General features: G+C 42.7%; 1 protein-coding gene across 8 annotated transcripts in view; it reads right to left on the bottom strand.

Moving 5' to 3' along the window:
• LOC112113708 (lysine-specific demethylase 6A) overlaps nucleotides 1–19,727 on the bottom strand; it is a 289,994-nt gene that overhangs the window by 74,118 nt on the left and 196,149 nt on the right. For all 8 annotated transcript variants that reach the window (XM_026650231.1, XM_026650232.1, XM_029911180.1 and 5 more), the window contains one exon: nucleotides 14,299–14,392. In XM_026650231.1, coding sequence (XP_026506016.1) covers nucleotides 14,299–14,392 — 94 coding nt within the window. The remainder of the gene's footprint in view (nucleotides 1–14,298; nucleotides 14,393–19,727) is intronic.

Genomic DNA, 19,727 nt, shown 5'->3' with positions numbered 1-19,727 from the left:
CTCCAATACTTCTGTTAGTCTTAAAGGTGCCACAGGACCCTCTGTTGCTTTTTACAGATTCAGACTAACACGGCTACCCCTCTGATACATAACACAGGGGGCTGCATATGCAGCCCACAGTAGTAAACAGGTTGAGAACTACTGGACTAGATCACAATCAGACCTTTCGGCCTTAGAATCTATTAATGTTAACCAGTATTTTCTTCCTGTTTCCTTGTGCTCCCTCACTTGTCTTTTTTTTTTTTTTTGGTCTAATGCTTAGATTGTAAATTCTTTGGGGGAAGGGCCACCTTTTTCTTATGTGTTTGTACAGTGCCCAGCACAACGGGGTTCTGGCCCTCAGGCACTATCACAAAACATAATACATATAATAGACAGATCCGTTTTATATGAAGTGTTTTATTTACACACCCCCACAAACCCCGCTCTTATATCTGTTAAGTGTTAGATAGGTTTTTATGCAGAACCTATAGTAAGAAAACATTAAAAGTTGCAAAGGGAAGTGCTCAAAAGTCAGGAAATGAGACTCACATGCACATCCATAACAATAAAATCTAATTACATGAATACACTTTCCCCTCCACATGCTAGACAAAGTAAAGCAAAGCTGAGTAATCAACTGGTCAGTATCCATAATATTCCTACCTCTTTCACTGCAGAATATATGAGGTATAGTGATTTTCTCTAACTATTCTTATTAAATGTTTTTAATTGAGTTACTGAGTCTTAGATTGTGTTGAGGTAAAAGTCAGTATGGTATCTTCTAGAATGGAAGGTAAACTTCCACCTCTTATAAGAGACAGGAAGAAAAAGCTACTTATCCTTGAGACAGCCCACAAAAAGTTCCTCCCAGACATTATCTGTAGACAGTAGATGCACTGGGAATGCCTTGGGGACCACAAGGTGTGTTGAAAATAAGGAACAAGAGGTTACTGTGGGAAAAGGACCACCTTTAACCTGATGAAATACTACTGATGGCTCAGGCAGTGGTGCTATAAGAAGGGCTTTGGGATGTATGGCCACTAGGAAGCATTCATGGACAGAGGACTGTTCTCTTGGGATGGACTTCACCTGAGTAGGGAGGGAAATAGACTTCTAGGATGGAGGCTGGCACAACTGATTAAGAGAACTTTAAACTAGGAATTTGGGGGAGATGGTTGGGAGATGTCCAGGTAATCTCCATGCCGGATTTTAACATTGAGAGGGAAGAAAATGAAGTAAGAAAGGATACAGCCGTGGGTAGGAGAATGGACATAAGAAGGAAGGGTAGTGTAGATACCAGTCTAATAGGTGATACTGGCGGTAGAATGTCTGTGCCTAATCGGGTAAAGAATGCGAGAGAAGTAAAACAGCAAAAATTAAGATGTTTGTACACTAATGAGAGGAGCCTAGGTAACAAAATGGAGGAACTAGAGCTATTGGTGCAGGAAGTGAAACCAGATATTATAGGGATAACAAACACGGTGGAATAGTAGTCATAACTGGAGTACAGATATTGAAGGATATGTGCTGTTTAGGAAAGATAGAAATAAAGGCAAAGGTGGTGGAGTAGCATTGTATATCAGTGATGAGGTAGACTATAAAGAAATAAGAAGTGATGGAATGGATAAGACAGTTTGTCTGGGCAAAAATCACATTGGGGAAGAAAGCTACTAGAGCTTCCCTTGTGATAGTGCTTGGGGTGTGCTATAGCCCGCCGGGATCCAATTTGGATATGGATAGAGACCTCTTTAATGTTTTTAATGAAGTAAATACTAATGGGAATTGTGTGATCATGGGAGACTAACTTCTCAGATATAGACTGGAGGACAAGTGCTAGTAGTAATAATAGGGTTCAGATTTTCCTGGATGCGATAGCTGATGGATTCCTTCACCAAGTAGTTGCTGAACCAACAAGAGGGGATGCCATTTTAGATTTGGTTTTGGTGAGTAGTGAGGACCTCATAGAAGAAATGGTTGTAGGGGACAACCTTGGTTCAAGCGATCATGAGCTAATTCAGTTTAAACTAAATGGAAGGATAAACAAAAATAGATCTGTGACTAGGGCTTTTGATTTCAAAAGGGCTAACTTTAAAAAATTAAGGAAATTAGTTAGGGAAGTGGATTGGACTGAAGAACTTGTGGATCTAAAGGCAGAGGAGGCCTGGATTTACTTCAAGTCAAGGTTGCAGAAACTATCAGAAGCCTGCATCCCAAGAAAGGGGAAAAAACTCAGACAGAAGTTGTAGACCAAGCTGGATGAGAAAGCATCTCAGAGATGTGATTAAGAAAAAGCAGAAAGCCTACAAGGAGTGGAAGATGGGAGGGATCAGCAAGAAAAGCTACCTTATTGAGGTCAGAACATGTAGGGATAAAGTGAGAAAGGCCAAAAGCCATGTAGAGTTGGACCTTGCAAAGGGAATTAAAACCAATAGTAAAAGGTTCTATAGCCATATAAATAAGAAGAAAACAAAGAAGAAGTGGGACCGCTAAACACTGATGATGGAGTGGAGGTTAAGGATAATGAAGGCATGGCCCAATAGCTAAACAAATACTTTGCCTCAGTCTTTAATGAGGCTAATGAGGAGCTTAGGGATAATGGTAGGATGACAAATGGCAATGAGGATACGGAGGTAGATATTACCACATCTGAGGTAGAAGCCAAACTCGAACAGCTTAATAGGACTAAATCCGGGGGCCCAGATAATCTTCATCCAAGAATATTAAAAGAACTGGCACATGAAATTGCAAGCCCATTAGCAAGAATTTTTAATGAATTTGTAAACTCAGGGGTTGTACCGTATGACTGGAGAATTGCTAACATAGTTCCTATTTTTAAGAAAGGGGAAAAAAGTGATGTGGTTAACTACAGGCCTGTTAATTTGACATCTGTAGTATATAAGGTCTTAGAAAAATTTTTGAAGGAGAAAGTAGTTAAGGACATTGAGGTCAATGGTAATTGACACAAAATACAACATGGTTTTACAAAAGATAGATCCTGCCAAACCAACCTGATCTCCTTCTTTGAGAAGGTAACAGATGTTTTTAGACAAAGGAAACGCAGTGGATCTAATTTACCTCGATTTCAGTAAGACATTTGATACGGTTCCACATGGGGAATTATTAGCTAAACTGGAAAAGATGGGGATCAATATGAAAATTGAAAGGTGGATAAGGAACTGGCTAAAGGGGAGACTACAATGGGTCATACTGAAAGGTGAACTGTCAGGCTGGAAGGAGGTTACTAGTGGAGTTCCTCAGGGATCAATTTTGGGACCAATCTTATTTAATCCTTTTATTACTGACCTTGGCACAAAAAGTTGGAATGTGCTAGTAAAGTTTGTGGATGACACAAAGCTGGGAGGTATTGCCAATACAAAAGAGGGACCAGAATATCCTACAGGAAGATCTGGATGAGCTTGTAAACTGGAGTAATAGTAATAGGATGAAATTTAATAGTGAAAAGTGCAAGGTCATGCATTTAGGGATTAATAAGAATTTTTTTGTTATAAACTGGGGACGCATCACTTGGAAGTAACAGAGGAGAAGGACCTCGGAGCATTGGTTGATCACAGGATGACTATGAGCCGCCAATGTGATATGGTTGTGAAAAAAGCTAATGCAGTCTTGGGATGCATCAGGCGAGGTATTTCCAGTAGAGATAAGGAGGTGTTAGTGCCGTTATACAAGGCACTGGTGAGACCTCATCTGGAATATTGTGTGCAGTTCTGGTCTCCCATGTTTAAGAAGGATGAATTCAAACTGGAACAGGTACAGAGAAGGGCTACTAAGATGATCCCAGGAATGGAAAAGCTGTCTTATGAAAGGAGACTCAAAGAGCTTGGCTTGTTTAGCCTAACCAAAAGAAGGCTGAGGGGAGATTGATATATTTATAGAGAACAATCATGAGGGATAAATACCAGGGAGGAAGAGGAATTATTTAAGCTCAGTACCAATGTGGAGACAAGAACAAATGGATATAAACTGGCCATCAGGAAGTTTAGACTTGAAACTAAGTTTTCTAACCATTAGAGGAGTGAAGTTCTGGAATAGCCTTCCAAGGGGAGCAGTGGAGGCAAAAGACATATCCGGCTTCAAGACTAAGCTTGATAAGTTTATGGAAGGGATAGTATGATGGGATAGCCTAATTTTGGCAATTAATTGATCTTTGACTATTAGCGGTAAATATGCCCAATGGCCTGTGATGGGACACTAGAGAGGGTGGGATCTAGTTACTACAGAGAATTCTTTCCTGGGTGTCTGGCTGGTGAGTCTTGCCCACATGCTCAGGGTTTAGCTGATCGCCATATTTGGGGTCGGGAAGGAATTTTCCTCCAGGGCACACTGGCAGAGGCCCTGAGGATTTTTCGCTTCTTCTGCAGCATGGGGCACGGGTCACTTCTGGAGGATTCTCTGCACCTTGAAGTCTTTAAACCACAAGTTGAGGACTTCAATAACTCAGACATAGGTCAGGGGTTTGTTACAGGAGTGGGTGGGTGAGATTCTGTGACCCGCGTTGTACAGGAGGTCAGACTAGAAGATCATAATGGTCCCTTCTGACCTTAAAGTCTATGAGTCTAAAAGGGAATCAATCCTAAAAGCCTGGAGATCATTCATTCTCCAGATAGCCACTAGAAAAAAAAAAATCAGAAATATGATACAAGCAATGTTCTTCTGTGGGCTCCAACAATCACATTAGAAATTAGATCCAAATCCATGCAGTTTTACAAATTTGTGGAAAATATGAATTAGTCTTTTGAAAGAGTTATTTATTTACATTAGGACAATCAAACAAAATATGTCTGAATAGGTGTATGATGTGGAGAAAGGTGACAAGTACACTGACCAATGACAACCCTGAGTGAAATAAAGGAGATAGCCCCTAGGATAATGGGAATGAAACGGCAAAAAAATGCACTAAATTTCCTCAATCCCAGAGATCATCTTGCTAAAGGGAAGCTTTTTTCTTTCTTGCTGAAAGTTTGCATCACCATAGGAAAACATGCTGTACCCTTAGTGGAACATTCAGTAAACATACCAGTGACCACAAGAAGGGAAGTTCCTATGATATTCCCAGGAGTTCTGGATACCAGAACTTGCAAGCCACATTGGAGCAAGTAAGACGGGGTTGTTTCCTATTTTACCTTCCTGATAACATGCGGGAGGAGTCGGGAAAAAAATCAGCATCAACACCTATCCCACAGATTGGCACAGATCACGGAGGCTGGGCCTCTTTTCTGCCCATAAGCACAATAAGGTAAAGTATTGGAATAAGGGAAAAAATGGAAGAAACCCTTCCTTTTGTACTGTTGGAGAAACTATTCTATTGACCTCAACTGAACATGGATAACAACTTCCTGACATAACAGATTCTATGAGAGACATTTCTGAAGAGAATGGAGGAGAGGGTTGAAAAACTATGATAGAAAATGCACATTGTTTGAATCAGATTTTTTTCCTGACTCCAACTGCAGTACCTGAGGGCAGATGTTGGTCCCTGGCAAAAACAAACCCCAAAAGATGGTAGTAAGTTTTGACTACAGTACCTAGCGAAGGCATGGACTATGCAACACAGTGAAAAGTAATAATGCACTAATCTCACAATCTAATTTTCAACAAATTAAAAGGTATCCCTTAAAATAGGGTTTGCTAACAATAATGGCTAAGAAAATAGAGAGGTTCTTAAATTCAAAGCATTCAGTGACTGTTCTGGATCAAAGGTCAAACTGTACCCTGTAAGAGATTTATGTTGTACCCACTCAGTCTAGCTGCACTGCTGTGCCTCTGTTTTCCTTGCTTCTTCATCAACTCAAACTCTCAAATACAAAGTTGAATTTCATCACAAATTCCCCCACTCCCAGGTTACATTATTGTTAAAACATGCGTTCAGCCTTTCACCCTTTTAACTCTGCTTTTGTCCGTTCCCCAAGGCTTCATAGTCCTTACTCGTCATTCCCCAGGGCTGCACAGTCACCCTTGTATCAGGGGCTCACAGTATTTCTCTACCAAGGTCTTACGCTAGTCTGGCTCTTGTTCCAGCTCATTTTATGAAAAGAGCTCCATCAATCCCACTCTGGGCAGCTGTCCTCCTCCCATTTTCTGTAAAGAGACGTATACCAGCTTTTCCCCAATCCCTGGTGTTTTTCTCTGACTGATGAAAATAGAGACTGCTTTTTATTTCCTACCTTGCTCACATGATCAGCCATATGACCTTGAGACTGTATCCCCATCATTCCTTCTGGCCTATACCTTCCAGAATTCGTGGCCTTAAAGGACTGAGGCCCTTGAACATGCACACTGGATTCCTACACTTAACAGACCAGTACCCGTTTGCCTTAAGAGGAAAAGTTCACAAACTAATGGTTATGGGTGGTCTAAAAGATTCAAAATGATTGAACCCAATCCCCTTACCTAAAGGATTACTAGATCTCAAACAAAACAACATTTCATTTTACAAATCAATGTCATTTTAGGTTAGGATTATTAAAAAGGATTATTTTTGTCTATACAAGTAAAAAAATATATGAAATGAAGAATGACGGCGCAATGGAAGAAACTAACTCATGGTGTTTGTGTTATACCTCATAGCCTGGGTACGATGGCTGTGAAATATTTGATGTGCACACACGCATATATCTGCCAGAATACAAAAGTCCCCCTCCCAAACTAAAGTCCTTTCCCCTCTCAGTTAAACATTTATCTGAGGCTTGGACATCATCTAAATTTGCACCTTGCTCAAGAGGCGTTTCCTAGCTGAGAAAAGAAGTCTTTTTGCTGCTAGAACTGTCTTCTGCAGGAGTAAAAAATTCAACATAAAGACACAAATGTTCATAAAAAAATGTTCTTCATTTCTTTTGCCAGCAGCATACAATAAGCTTTCTTTTTACACCATTCTGGCAGAGATAATATTTACCTTTATTTTTCTTTAGTGCCAAATTATTTTTACACCTGGGTCATACTCTATCTGAGGAAGAATTGATTTATTATAGTCTACTAAAGTTCATGTTTGTGATAAGCACCATGGATCTGATGGAGTACATATCACTGGCAGTCAGGAACATAAACTGTGTATCATTTTACTTGAGTATTTTGGTTCAGGCAGTTCTGTCCTTTTGCCCACAAAGAAGTTACCACTTTATCACAATGTGGTGGCCTATCCTAACTGAGTAGATTCACTCAACATAATTTTTAGGGAACAAGTGACTCACAAATAATCATCACTCAGAGACTGAGTCTTTATGGAGAACGAACTACACTTTCACTACTTATAAGTTAGCATACTGTATAAAAGCATTGTTGAAAAAGCACTGTTTAAATGTTTGTGGAAATCTGTATTGCCATTGTATGTCTATGTTTTGTGGATGAAGGATATCTACTATTTTCCAAATACTAAATATACTTTTGAAAATTTTAGTGGAAAAAAACTGAAATGGAGAGACCATTGCCTTGACTGCAAAAAAGAGAAGGTTACTCACCTTGCAGTAACTGAGGTTCTTCGAGATGTATGTCCCTGTGGGTGCTCCACTCCAGGTGACGGTGCATCCCGGCGCCGTTGATCGGAGATCTTCGGTAGCAGTGCCTGGTCAGGACGCAGGTGCTCAGCTGCTGTCTCGCAGCATCGTTAGGGTCTGCCTGAGCACACGTGTCCCGCACCCCCCTCAGTTCTTTCTCTATCATAGAGATGTCTGGATTACTACTCTAAGTAGAGGGGAGGAGGGTGGGTAATGGCGCACACACAGGGACACACATCTCAAAGAACCTCAGTTACTGCAAGGTGAGTAACCTTCTCTACTTCTTCAAGTGCTGTCCCTGTGGGTGCTCCACTCCAGGTGAATGTGAAGCAGTACCCACTATGGCTGGTGGGACTTTGGAGTTGCGGCAATGACGGCTGTAGACAGTATGCGTGGCCTACTATGGCGTCTGCCGTGGTATCCTGCATGATAGCATAATGTTTGGTAAATGTGTGTTCAGATGTCCACGTGGCTGCCTTACAGATATCAGGAATAGGTACGCTATGGAGGAAGCGAACGGATGTTGACATAGCTCGAGTAGAATGAGTTCTGATGCCTTCGGGTGATTGGGCATGCTGAATGAGGTAACCGAATCTGATGCAGTCCGAGATCCACTTGGAAAGGCGTTGCTTAGAGATAGCTGCACCCTTCGATCTCTCGTTAGTGGAGATAAATAGCTGCCAGGACTTACGAAATGGTTTAGTCCTGTCTAGATAAAAGGCGATTGCTCGTCTGACGTCGAGGGTACGTACAGCTGCTTCATGCGGAGTCTCATGAAGTTTGGGATAGAATACAGGTAAGTATATTGGTTGGTTGGTTAAGGTGGAACACGGACACCACCTTAGGGAGAAATTTAGGGTGGGGTCGCAGGGTAACTATCTTTAGAGAAGGTTGCGTAGGGAAAGTAGGCCATCAGGGTGCTTCTTTCCCCTACTCTCCTTGCTGATGTTATAGCAACCAAGAAAGCTACCTTCATAGACATGTGGAGAAGAGATGAGGTAGCTAAGAGCTCGAAGGGAGGTTTCATAAGACTGCGAAGAACTAGGCTGAGATTCCAGGCAGCTGCTGATGGATAAATCTTAGAGATTTGGCAGGCCTGTGAGAAAGCATTTTATGGTGGGGTGGGCAAAGAGTGAATATCCGTCCAGCAAATCATGGAAGGTGGTGAGGGCTGCGAGGGTGCACTCTGATGGAGCTGAGCGAGAGCCCGTCCTGTTTTAGTTTCAAAAGGTAGTCTACGACGTTAGGGAGAGTCACGGTATGGGGTGTCAAGTGTTTATGGGAGCACCACACAGAGAAGCATTTCCACTTCTGCAGGTAAATCTTACGAGTGGAGCCTTTTCTACTATGCAGGACTTGCTCAGAACAGGCTAGTTCGTGGGTCTGGAACCATGAAGGAACCATGCCGACAGGTGGAGTTTCTGGAGCTGCGGGTGAAGAAACTGGCCGTTGTCCTGAGAAAGCAGATCTGGTCTGTTGGGGAGAGTCCGTGGAGGACACATGGACATGCGGAGCAAGTAAGGATACCAAGTCTGTCTCAGCCAAACTGGGGCAATAAGTATGACCCGGGCCTTGTCGTCTCTGATCTTGCGTAGAACCCAGTATATCAGAGGGATCGGTGGGAAGGCGTACATGAGAGAGTTGTTCCATGGGATGAGGAACGCGTCTCCTAGGGATGCAGTCCCAAATCCCACTCTGGAGCAAAATAGGTGGCATTTGTGATTCTGGGTTGTGGCAAAGAGGTCTATCGACGGTGTGCCCCAGTGGGAGAAGAGCTATTGTAGTATCGTGGGATGTAATTCCCATTCGTGTTCTTTGGAGAAGTGTCTGTTGAGTGTGTCGGTGGTAGTGTTGTGACATCTGGGTAGGTATGAAGCGATAATTTCTATGTGGTGTTGTATGCACCAATTCCATAACTGGATGGCCTCTATGCATAGGGAGTGCGATTGTGCTCCCCCCATCTGTTGATGTAAAACATACATGCTATATTGTCCGTTAGGACCCAGACAGATATGTTCTTTATGAGGGGGAGAAAGTGAAGGCATGCTTGTCTGACTGCTGTGAGCTCTAGGAGATTTATATGCAGACGCGTCTCTGGCAGGGACCAGTGGCCCTGTGCCGTGTGTCCCCCCGAGGTGTGCTCCCCAACCGATCAGGGAAGCATCTGTGGTGAGCATGGGTGCCGGGGAGCGTTGCTGGAAGGGAAAGCCCATGCAGAGGTTCTCTGGTCTTGTCCACCATTATAGGGAAGCTAGTACGTTCACTGGAGAAGTTAGCATCATGCAGAAGCTGTGTCTGCTGGGTTTGTAGTTGGAGTTGAGCCAACCCTAAAGACATCTCATGTGCAGCCTGGCGTACTTGACCACGAAGATGGTGGCTGCCATGTGGCCAAGGAGCTGTAGGCAAATTCTTGCCTGTGTCCTGGGACGAACGGAGAGCGTGTGTATGACATGTGTAATAGCGAGGAATCTGTTGTGTGGGAGTGATGCTCTGGTTCGGATTGAGTCCAGGTGAGCGCCGATGAATTCAATCTGCTGTGTAGGTGTCAGGGTGGATTTTTGGAAGTTTATTTGCAGACCTAAGCTGTGGAAAAGGGCGAAATGGGTAGCTCGTAATGTCTCATCGTATGAGTTGCCTTCGATGAGGCAATCGTCTAGGTAGGGGAAAAGTATGATCCCGTGTCTGCGGAGGCGGGGCACGACTACGGCTAGGGTCTTGGAGAATACTTTCGATGCTGTGGAGAGTCCGAAAGGGAGTACCCTGTATTGAAAATGGTTGTGTCCGAGTGTGAATCGCAGGAAGTGGGCTGGATGGATGGATGGATGTGAAAATAGGCGTCCTGTAGGTTGAGGGCTGTGAACCAGTCCCCTTGTTCCAGCGCGGGTATTATTGTGCCTGGTGTGATCATCTTGAATTTCTGTACACGTACGAATTTGTTCAGTCAGCGAAGGTCTAGTATAGGCCTCCATCCCCGGCTCTTCTTTTGGGTCAGAAAGTAGTGGGAGTAGAACCCTTTTCCTCAATGTTGTGTCGGCACAGGTTCCACTGCACCTAGCTGTAGAAGATGAGCCACTTCTACGCAAAGTAGGTGCTCATGAGAGGGGTCCCTGAAGAGGGACAGGGATGGGGGGAGGGTAGGATATAAAAGGGATGGAGTAACTGGACTGAACTATTTCCAGGACCCAAGGGGCCTGTGTGATCTGCTGCCAAGTATGGTGGAAAACCTGGAGGTGGTGGCCAAATGGGCAAATAGGTGGTGGAGTCAAGAGGTGGTCGTGCAGACCCTCGACCAACGCTTCAAAATTGTTGTTTGTTTCCCGATGGGTGGGAGGTAGCTGGTTGTGCTTGGTTTTGTCTGCGCCTAGGTGGTCTAGCGCGATTCCTGGCTACATCGTATGGTCTGGGCTGGGGCTGGTTATATTGTTGTGTGTGTGGCCTCTGATACGGTTGATACCGTTGTCTCCTGGGAAGGGATGGGTAAATGCCCAGGGGGCGCAGGGTCGCTCTAGAATCTTTCATAGTGTGAAGGACTTTGTCGTTTTTTTTGGAAAAAAAGCTTATCTTTATCAAAGGAGAGGTCCTCCACTTTGGTCTGCAGGTCTTTGGGGATACTGGATGCAGACAGCCAGGAAGATCTGCACATAACCACCGCAGTGGCGGTAGTGCAGGCTGCTGTGTCTGCCATGTCTAGAGATGCTTGTAGGGCCGTTCTGGAGACCAATTGGCCCAGGACAAGGACTGACAAAGTCTGCTCTCCTGTCCTCCGGGATATGGGAGGTAAAATCAAAGAGTTTATTGTAATTATCGAAGTCGTAGCTTGCAAGTAGGGCGGAATAGTTTGCAATTCTGAATTGCAGAGTGGAGGAGGAGTAGACCTTGCGGCCCAATAGGTCAAGGTGTTTGAGGTCCTTGTCTTGCAGGGTGGGCGGGTAGTGTGGCTGTTTTGTCCTGTGTGTCGCTGCATCCACTATAAGAGAATTCGGTTGTGGATGGGAAAATAAGAAGTCTACGTCCTTAGCAGGAACATAATATTTACGGTCAGCCTTTCTGCAAGTTGGTGGGATAGAGGCTGGGGTCTGCCAAAGGGTGTCAGTTGGTTCTAGGAGTGCTTCATTTATGGGGCGTGCAATCTTTGAGGGCGCAGAGGGTTGGAGGATTTTGAGGAGTCTGTGTTGTCTCTCCTGGACCTCCTCTAAAGGGAAGTCCTGGCTGAGTGCCACCCTCTTGAAAAGTTCTTGGAATTGTTTAAAGTCATCCACATTCTGTGGAGGCGGAGGCATGAGGGCTCCATCTGGAGCTGATGGAGAGTTAGGAGTTGGTGAATCAGGGTACGGTCCATAGCCCATCTCTTCGGGGGGAGAGGGGGTTCAGGTGCTCTAGAAGTAGACGGAGCTGGACATAGAGGCGCAGAAGAAGCTTGTGGTCTGGTGGAAGAAGGATGAGGACGAGTGGCAGCAGGAGCTGTCTAAGGGTACCACTGAGGCCAAGGCACGGGATAAGAGAAGTTAGGTGCCGCCCATGGTGGGGCGAAGTAGGGAAACTGAGCCTGGTGGTTGTGAGCCGTGTCCTGAGGTGCAAAAGTTTCCGATGGAGGAGGAAGCAGGTGGGGAGAACTCCAGCAGCTGCTGCATATCAGGCTCGCTGTCAGTGAAGGTAGCCAGGTCAGGTGGGGAGAACAGCTGGTCAAAGAGTGAGCGCTGTGTGTCAAGGAGCAAAGAGTCAGGCTGAGGGGCACTGAGATGTCGTACTGACTTCAGAATTGCTGCTGCTGTTCCCTGGGCTGTGATCCTGCTGAGAGTGATCTCTGCTCAGAAGCGTTCACTGACTTCTGTTTTGCTTTCCCCGGTGCCACGGGCCATTTGTAGGCCCCCTGCGGGAAGTCCGCTGCTGCTGCTGGAGTGGCAGGCAGGCTCAGTGCCGACTTTCTTGTCGGTACCGGGGCAGAACGTGATGTTGGCACCAGCTCTATTTTTGGTGCCATGGGGACCGGTGCCGAGACCTTCCCAGTACGGGAAGTCAGGTCCCTGCCTCTGCGCTCCGTGGGAGCCATGGCTGAGATGTTGGGACGGTCGGAGGCGCCTGCCTTCGGTGCTGTCAGCACTGAGGGTAAGGATCTCGCAGGAGACCCTTTTCCCTTTTGAAAGCCTCTGGACGGAGACAATTGGGCTTCCTGCCTCTTCGCATGAGAGGGTGAAGCCGCACTCCCGATCGGTTTGGAGCTGGCCGGGGAGGGTGAGGGAGAGGGTTTGCTATTGCCCGTCTCCATAAGCGGCTGCAGGGATTTCTCCATCAGGAGCATTTTCAGCCACAGGTCCCTGTCACGACAAGCCCTGTTTTTGAGGTTGGTACAATGGATAAACTTGGCAGGGACGTGTGTCTCGCCGAGGCACTTCACACAGTGTGAGTGTCCATCGGACCGTGGTACAGAGTTTTGACAGGAAGCACATTTCTTAAATCCCGAAGACCTGGCATTATTGCACTAGGAATGCCAGGGGAGTGTCTAAATGGGAGACAAACTTGAGGAAAAAGGTTTTTTGTTTTGTTTTTTAACTAAGTAAATATTCTAAAGGAAGGGAAATAACTGGGCTATTACTAACTAACTATTTCTCTCTCTTTGTACTTGTTGCCTTCAGAGACCAGGGAAGAGGATCAGAATTGCCCCGAGTCCCGTCTTTAGCCAAGGACAGTTGAGAAGGAACTAAGGGGGGTGCGGGATGCGTGCGCTCAGGCAGACTCTAACGAGACAGCAGCTGAGCGCGTGCGTCCTGACCAGGCACTGTTACTGAAGATCTCCGATCAACTGCGCCGGGATGCACCGTCACCTAGAGTGGAGAACCCACAGGGACAGCACTCGAAGAAGAACCTGACCCACATTTGAATACCTTCTCTTACTCCGCTTATGGGTTTCAAAAGTATGGACTAGTGATTATTTCCTCAAATCAACCTGATCTGTAGCTGCTGTGGTGTCTCTACCATTCATGCTCTTACATGGCAGATGTAAATTTCAGCAAGTTTTATTTATTTTTACTCCTATGCAGAAAATCAAAAGCTAAGCAAATTAAATCCAAGCAATACACAACCAATCTACATCACAAAATGCAAACATTATAGACAAATTCTTGATGAAGTCATCTGCCAATTATCAAAAAGGAAAGGAAGACTGAAGGAAGCAGACTAAAAAAAATATTAAAAATATTAAATTAGATAAAAACATGACAGTAGTGAATGAAGAATTCTCTGTATTAAATAAAAAAAAGTGAATATACTTTGAAAATATTTTTATAAAGCCTATGTGATAAATGAAGAATGTTCTACCCATCCAGTAGAAAGCCTAGACTAAAGAATATACCTGAACTTTCGAAAACATGGAAAATGACTCCAGCTTTTAGGTTTCTTTTCACTCATTTATGCAGTTTCCATTATAAACCCTCCCTACAAATAAAACAAATATTTTGTGGCAACTGGTGCTTAACCGCTCCTGTTTTTCACCAAAATTCTCCACTATACTGCACAATATACTGTTAGTATAAATCACCATAATATCCAAGAACCTTACAAATTATAAAGTTTCCATTAAAGATCTGTCTCTCTCCTCCCTTCTACTAGTAGAGAGGTTATTTATGGTTATGTTATTCTCTCTGACTTGGGTAAAAACCTCATGAATTTTTGACTCACTGGAAATAGAGCCTTCAAAAAGCATCTTCTGAATGCACTAATTATTAATTGCAAAGACACACAGCAAAATAAAAACAACCAGAGAGGCAAATCCAAACACACACACAAATAAAAAAAAATTGCTTTTACATACCTAATTGCTGTAAGACAGTTGCCTTTACTTGTACAGGAAGGTTTTCGGTCTGCAAAAGTTGTTCATAAGCTTCCTTTGCAGAGTGATACTTTCTCTGCAGGGGGGGAAGGAAATGGATTATTCATAAAACTTATATCCTACCACCAATAGTAACTGTTACACAGCACTGATAGCACACAAATGCATTCCCAGAAAATCTACAACAAAATTTCTTGTATACAGTGCAATGAAAGCTTTAATGATGAAGATACATAGTGCAGTGGAATAACCTGTCTGAAGATATAACAGTTGGTATAAAGTCAATACATAAAACAATATAATGAAGAGGAAAATTTTGCAAAAGAGTGGTTTAGCCAGTTTTCCTACATATGCATCATGCCATTCATATTCAAACCAATGGTCACTGCAATATCAAAATGGGTTTTCTTAAATTTGGCCCTACACTTCTATACTGTTTTAGTCAGGGTGTATACTGAGCTCATTGCTATAGTAACAGAGTGAAGTTAAACAAACTTGTAAATTCCTCCCACAAACTACAAAACAGAAATGAACAGAAATGAAGACCCCGTTTACACTTAAAAATAAGATCGGCCTAGCTACTTTGCCCAGGGCTGTGCAAAATACAGCACTCTGAGCACTGAAGTTATCTGAACCTAACCCCCTGTGAAGATGCAGCGAGATCAACAGAAGAATTCTTTTGTCAACGTAGCTGTCGCCTCTTGCAGAGATGGATTAATCACATCAGTGGAAAAACCCCTTCCACTGATGTAGAAAGCATCTGCACTATGGCGCTACACCTGCATCGTTGTAGTTGTGCTGCTGTAGTGCAGCCATGCTCTAATGTTGGTGGCTGAGGCAGTTTGTAGATGATGCAAAAAAGTCAATATTTTAAAATCTATTTTTCTATAACTTATGGCTGTAGGTAGCATTCAATGTTTATTACCCAGTAGTAAGATGATTTCAGTCATACTGGGAGCTATGATTTTCAAATATACACAGCCACTAAAGGTACTGGAATATATTAGCAGCATTAGGATATTCTATCTCAGGGGTCGGCAACCTTTCAGAAGTGGTGTGCCGAGTCTTCATTTATTCACTCTGATTTAAGATTTTGCGTGCCAGTAATATATTTTAAAGCTTTTAGAAGGTCTCTTTCTATAAGTCTATAATATATAACTAAACTACTGTTGTATGTAAAGTAAATAAGGCTTTTAAAATGTTTAAGATGCTTCATTTAAAATTAAATTAAAATGCAGAGCCCCCCCGGACCGGTGGCCAGGACCCGGGCAGTGTGAGTGCCACTGAAAATCAGCTCGCGTGCTGCCTTCGGCACGCATGCCATAGGTTGCCTACCCCTGTTCTATCTTCTCATCCTCTATTTATACAAGATACGCTTGAATCGTGAAAGTGTTCACTTTCTAATTCATATGTACTGTAGAAGCATGGGCCCCCATCTGCAAACCTCTGAGTAGTTGTGGCACTGTACCTCAAAGCAGCACCCTGGAACCCCCATATTCACCACTGTCATATAATTATGATATGTTTTGTACAAAGTATGCCTTGTGAAATATCATTTTAAAAGGTCTTGATCTGTTAAACATTAATATCTTGTTGGACTGTATGTGCTATCATTGTATGGGAAGTTATAAAGTTTTGCTGTGTGTGTGTTACTGAAATATGTTGGGAGGTTAGGAACACCCAAAACCAGCCTTTTGGGTACAACAATGGAGCAGCCAGACGCTGCTGATGGCCCATTAAAGGGAGTCCACACACTCAAGGACTATCCTAGGAACTGTATACAATGGAGACGGCTTGACCCACATCATAGCAAAGACTCTTTCTAGCAAACTGGAAGAAGCTAGAAAAGAGGGAAGTGACATCACTACTTGTCCTCACTCCCTCCCACCCCCCACCACTCAACACCTGGAAACATGTCTGGAGGACAAAGTCTTCTGAACTGGGGAGGTGGTTCCAGGCTGAAGGAGAGTTCCAGCCTACCCATCGAAGATCTGTAACCTGTTTGTACTATCTGCCTGATTCAAATATTGTTTAGTTTATAGAATTTAAGACTGTGCACTTTTTTTTGTTTTCTTTGGTAATCGTCTCAATTCATGATGCCTATCACTTACAATCCCTTAAAATCTATCTTTCTGTTAACAAATCTGTTCTATATTTTACCTAAAACGGTGTGTTTTGCTTGAAGTGGTAGGGAAACCTCTGCTCAGTGAACAAAAGCTGGTGCATGTTCTCAACACAATGAGGGAGGGATGGACTGGGTAACAAACTTACACTGGTCAGGCTTCTGACCAGGGCAAGACGGTACACCTCTGGGATCCTAGGCTGGGGAGAATAGGCTGGAGCCTCTCTGTTGTTGGTTCATAAGTGGCTGGGAGAAGCATTCATGTAACTCAACTAGGTGTGTCCCTGCCTGGTGGATGTCTGTGTAAGTGCAGTACCTGGAGAGGTTTGCAGCTTGTACAACAACATAGTGTGAGAGGGAGCCCAGGTTGGTAAGACAAGAGGGCTCAGCGGTACCCCAGTTCCAGGTTGCATCCCGGGAAAACCCGTAACAGTAGTTTATAGGTTCAGGGCCCTGGTGATGAAAAGGGCTTCCAGACTGTGTACTCTTTCCTTCAGTACTTAAATGGGCAGTGTTTCAACAGCTGAATTTTATTTGACAGCATTAACCTGTGTCTGTTATCTTGACTATATATACTGTACATAATGTAATTATTTTTAATGGTCAATTTATTTTAAATGCCTTAATTCCTCAGTTACTCCTCCCTGATTTCAATCTGGGAGATACATGCTGGAGGTCTCATGTTACCACTAATACAACTTTTTTGGAACGTCTAAATAATTTCCTTACATAAAATGTATTACAGCTTAGCTAGCGATACTCAAAATTAGACCTCATTTCTGACAAAGATCAATTTACCACTGAACTGAAAGTTAGTGACTGTTTCGATGCAAATATTCACAATCTAGTTACATCGATTGTGTGCAAACAGAAGACAGTCCTGAGCAGTAAAATATATATTTATTTGGTGATTTAATGGGGACAATTTCATGAAGCTGAAAGCAATTATAAGCAAAATTGACAGGGAATTAAAATTTAAACAAAGCAAATATGAATGATTATTAGGAGTTGTTACCTTTATTAGATGCCCAAAAGCCCAAATTCCACATTCACAAGACAGGGCTTTCTTGATTAAAATATCAGTCTGGTTAAGAAGGAAAGTGAAAGCAGCAATAATATATAACAAATAGAAAAAGGGGAAGTTGATAGCAATGACTAACTCAAAAGTCACAGAATGTAGGCAACTGATAAAGGAAGCTAGCTATCTGAAAAATCCATGTCTAGTACGGTTAAGGGCAATACGAAGGAATTTTTAAAATTTATGGTCGGGACCAAAAGAAATCTTAGCAAAGGTATAGGTCTGTTACTAGGTAGGGATGGTAAAATTGTCAATGATGCAGGAAAAGAAAGAAGAGTTCAATAAATATCTCTGTTCTATATTTGGAAAGAAACTGGATATCATCATCACTCAAAGGTGTGAGTATGAAATACTTTCAATTCCAATAGCAAATAAGGAGGATGTTAAACAGCAACTACTGAAGTTAACATTTTAAAATCTGCAAGACTAGATACAACTTGCACCCAAGAGTTCTGAGAGAACTGGCTGAAGGATTTCTGTGACTCATTGATATTTAATAAATCTTGGATTACTGGGGAAGATACAGAGTGCTAGAAATAAGCTAATATGCCAGTATGTGAAAAGGTTAAACAGGGAGACCAATGCATTAGTGAGAATATTACTGGAATACTGTGACCTAATGCCCATATTTAAAAAGGATCTTGACAAATTGGAAAGGCTTCAGAAATAGCTAAAAGAATGATTCAAGGTCTGGAAAACACGCCATTACAGTAAGAGACTAAAGAAACTCATCTATTTAACAAATAGAAGGTTAGCAGGTGACTTGATCACCTATAGGCATGTAGGTCTCTAAGTACCTACACACAGAAAAAAGATTTCTGATAGTAGAGGCTCTTTAGTCCAGCAAATAAAGGCATAACAACATCCTGTGGCTGGAAGTTGACGCTAAACAAATTCAGGAGTAGAAATAAGCATTTTTAACAGCGAGGATAACCACTGGAAAACCTTACCTAGGCATTTGGTGGATTCTCCATCACTTGAAGTCTTTAAAACAAGATTGGAGGACTTTCTAAAAGATATTCTCAAGCTCAGCCAGAAGTTACAACAGGTTTGATGCTGGCATCACTTGTGAAATTCTATAGTCTGAGTTACATAGGTCAGACTAGATAATCATAATGATCCATTTCTGGCCTATGAATCTTGAAAGTCTCAAGACTAGAATTCAGAATTAGAGGGTTGATTCCTTAACCTGTCAACCAACCACATACCCTTCACTATCACGCCACTCTAACACCCTGGGCAGCATTTAATAATATTGTTAACAGTTAAAAATAGGCTAAGTGTACTGGATTCATAATTAAAATAAAAACTTTAAAATAATTTAACTAAACTAAATGTGCTACTACAGAATCAGGAGTTTTGTCACTGATTTTAGGTTCGCCTCACTGCAGCATGTGTGATCAATGCCTGAAAAGCTATTGGACCAAGCCTCAGTAATAAAAATTAGTGTTGTTCAACTGACTTCAATGGAACTTTGCTGATTTACAACAGTTGAGGATCTCACCCACTGTTTACACTATTATCCTATCTGAAGCCCACATGGGTAGCATTACAATAGGCAATTCTTAAACAGGTAGAATCAAAATATCTATTGTCAAAATATTACAGGAAGAGATTGTGCTTGCAAACGTTAACATTTAACTATTTGCTTTAGGAACACGTGCTGTATACAATATTTTTTAAAAACTGAATTTAGGTAAGTGATATATTTAGCTGACATTCTAGAACATAAATATCAGGCATTGAATAAAGAACTGTACTGGGAAGGAGATTAAGTGGAATTTTACTGGCATTGAAACAACAACTGAAATTTCTGTTTCACAGTTTGGGCAGATTTGGTATTTTTACTCATGTTGAACAGAACCTTACCCCAAAAATATCCCACTGACATTAGTGGAATCACTCAGAGCAAGGTGCTACTCAACATGAGGAAAGTCTCAAACTTCCCACCTCACCCCCCTTTTTTAAACTGATACTTGATATATTTTGACTAGCATATTTTAGAAATCCAAGTAAATCAAAATATTTATTCTACGAAATATACCTGTCTAGTGCAAGCAGGCTTACAAAACATGAAGTGTGCCATTTATACATTGCTCACTCATTGAAATGCAGTGCAGTTAATTTGTTCCCTACCGCGCGGGGTCGATCTAAGATACGCAACTTCAGCTACGTGAATAGCTTAGCTGAAGTCGACGTACTTAGATCTAC

This window comes from Terrapene carolina, unplaced genomic scaffold (genome assembly GCF_002925995.2).
Source record: "Terrapene carolina triunguis isolate 2854851 unplaced genomic scaffold, T_m_triunguis-2.0 Scaffold24, whole genome shotgun sequence".
Lineage (NCBI taxonomy): Eukaryota > Metazoa > Chordata > Testudines > Emydidae > Terrapene > Terrapene triunguis.
Note: the sequence above shows the minus strand (reverse complement) of the source record. Positions and strands in the feature narration are given on the sequence as shown.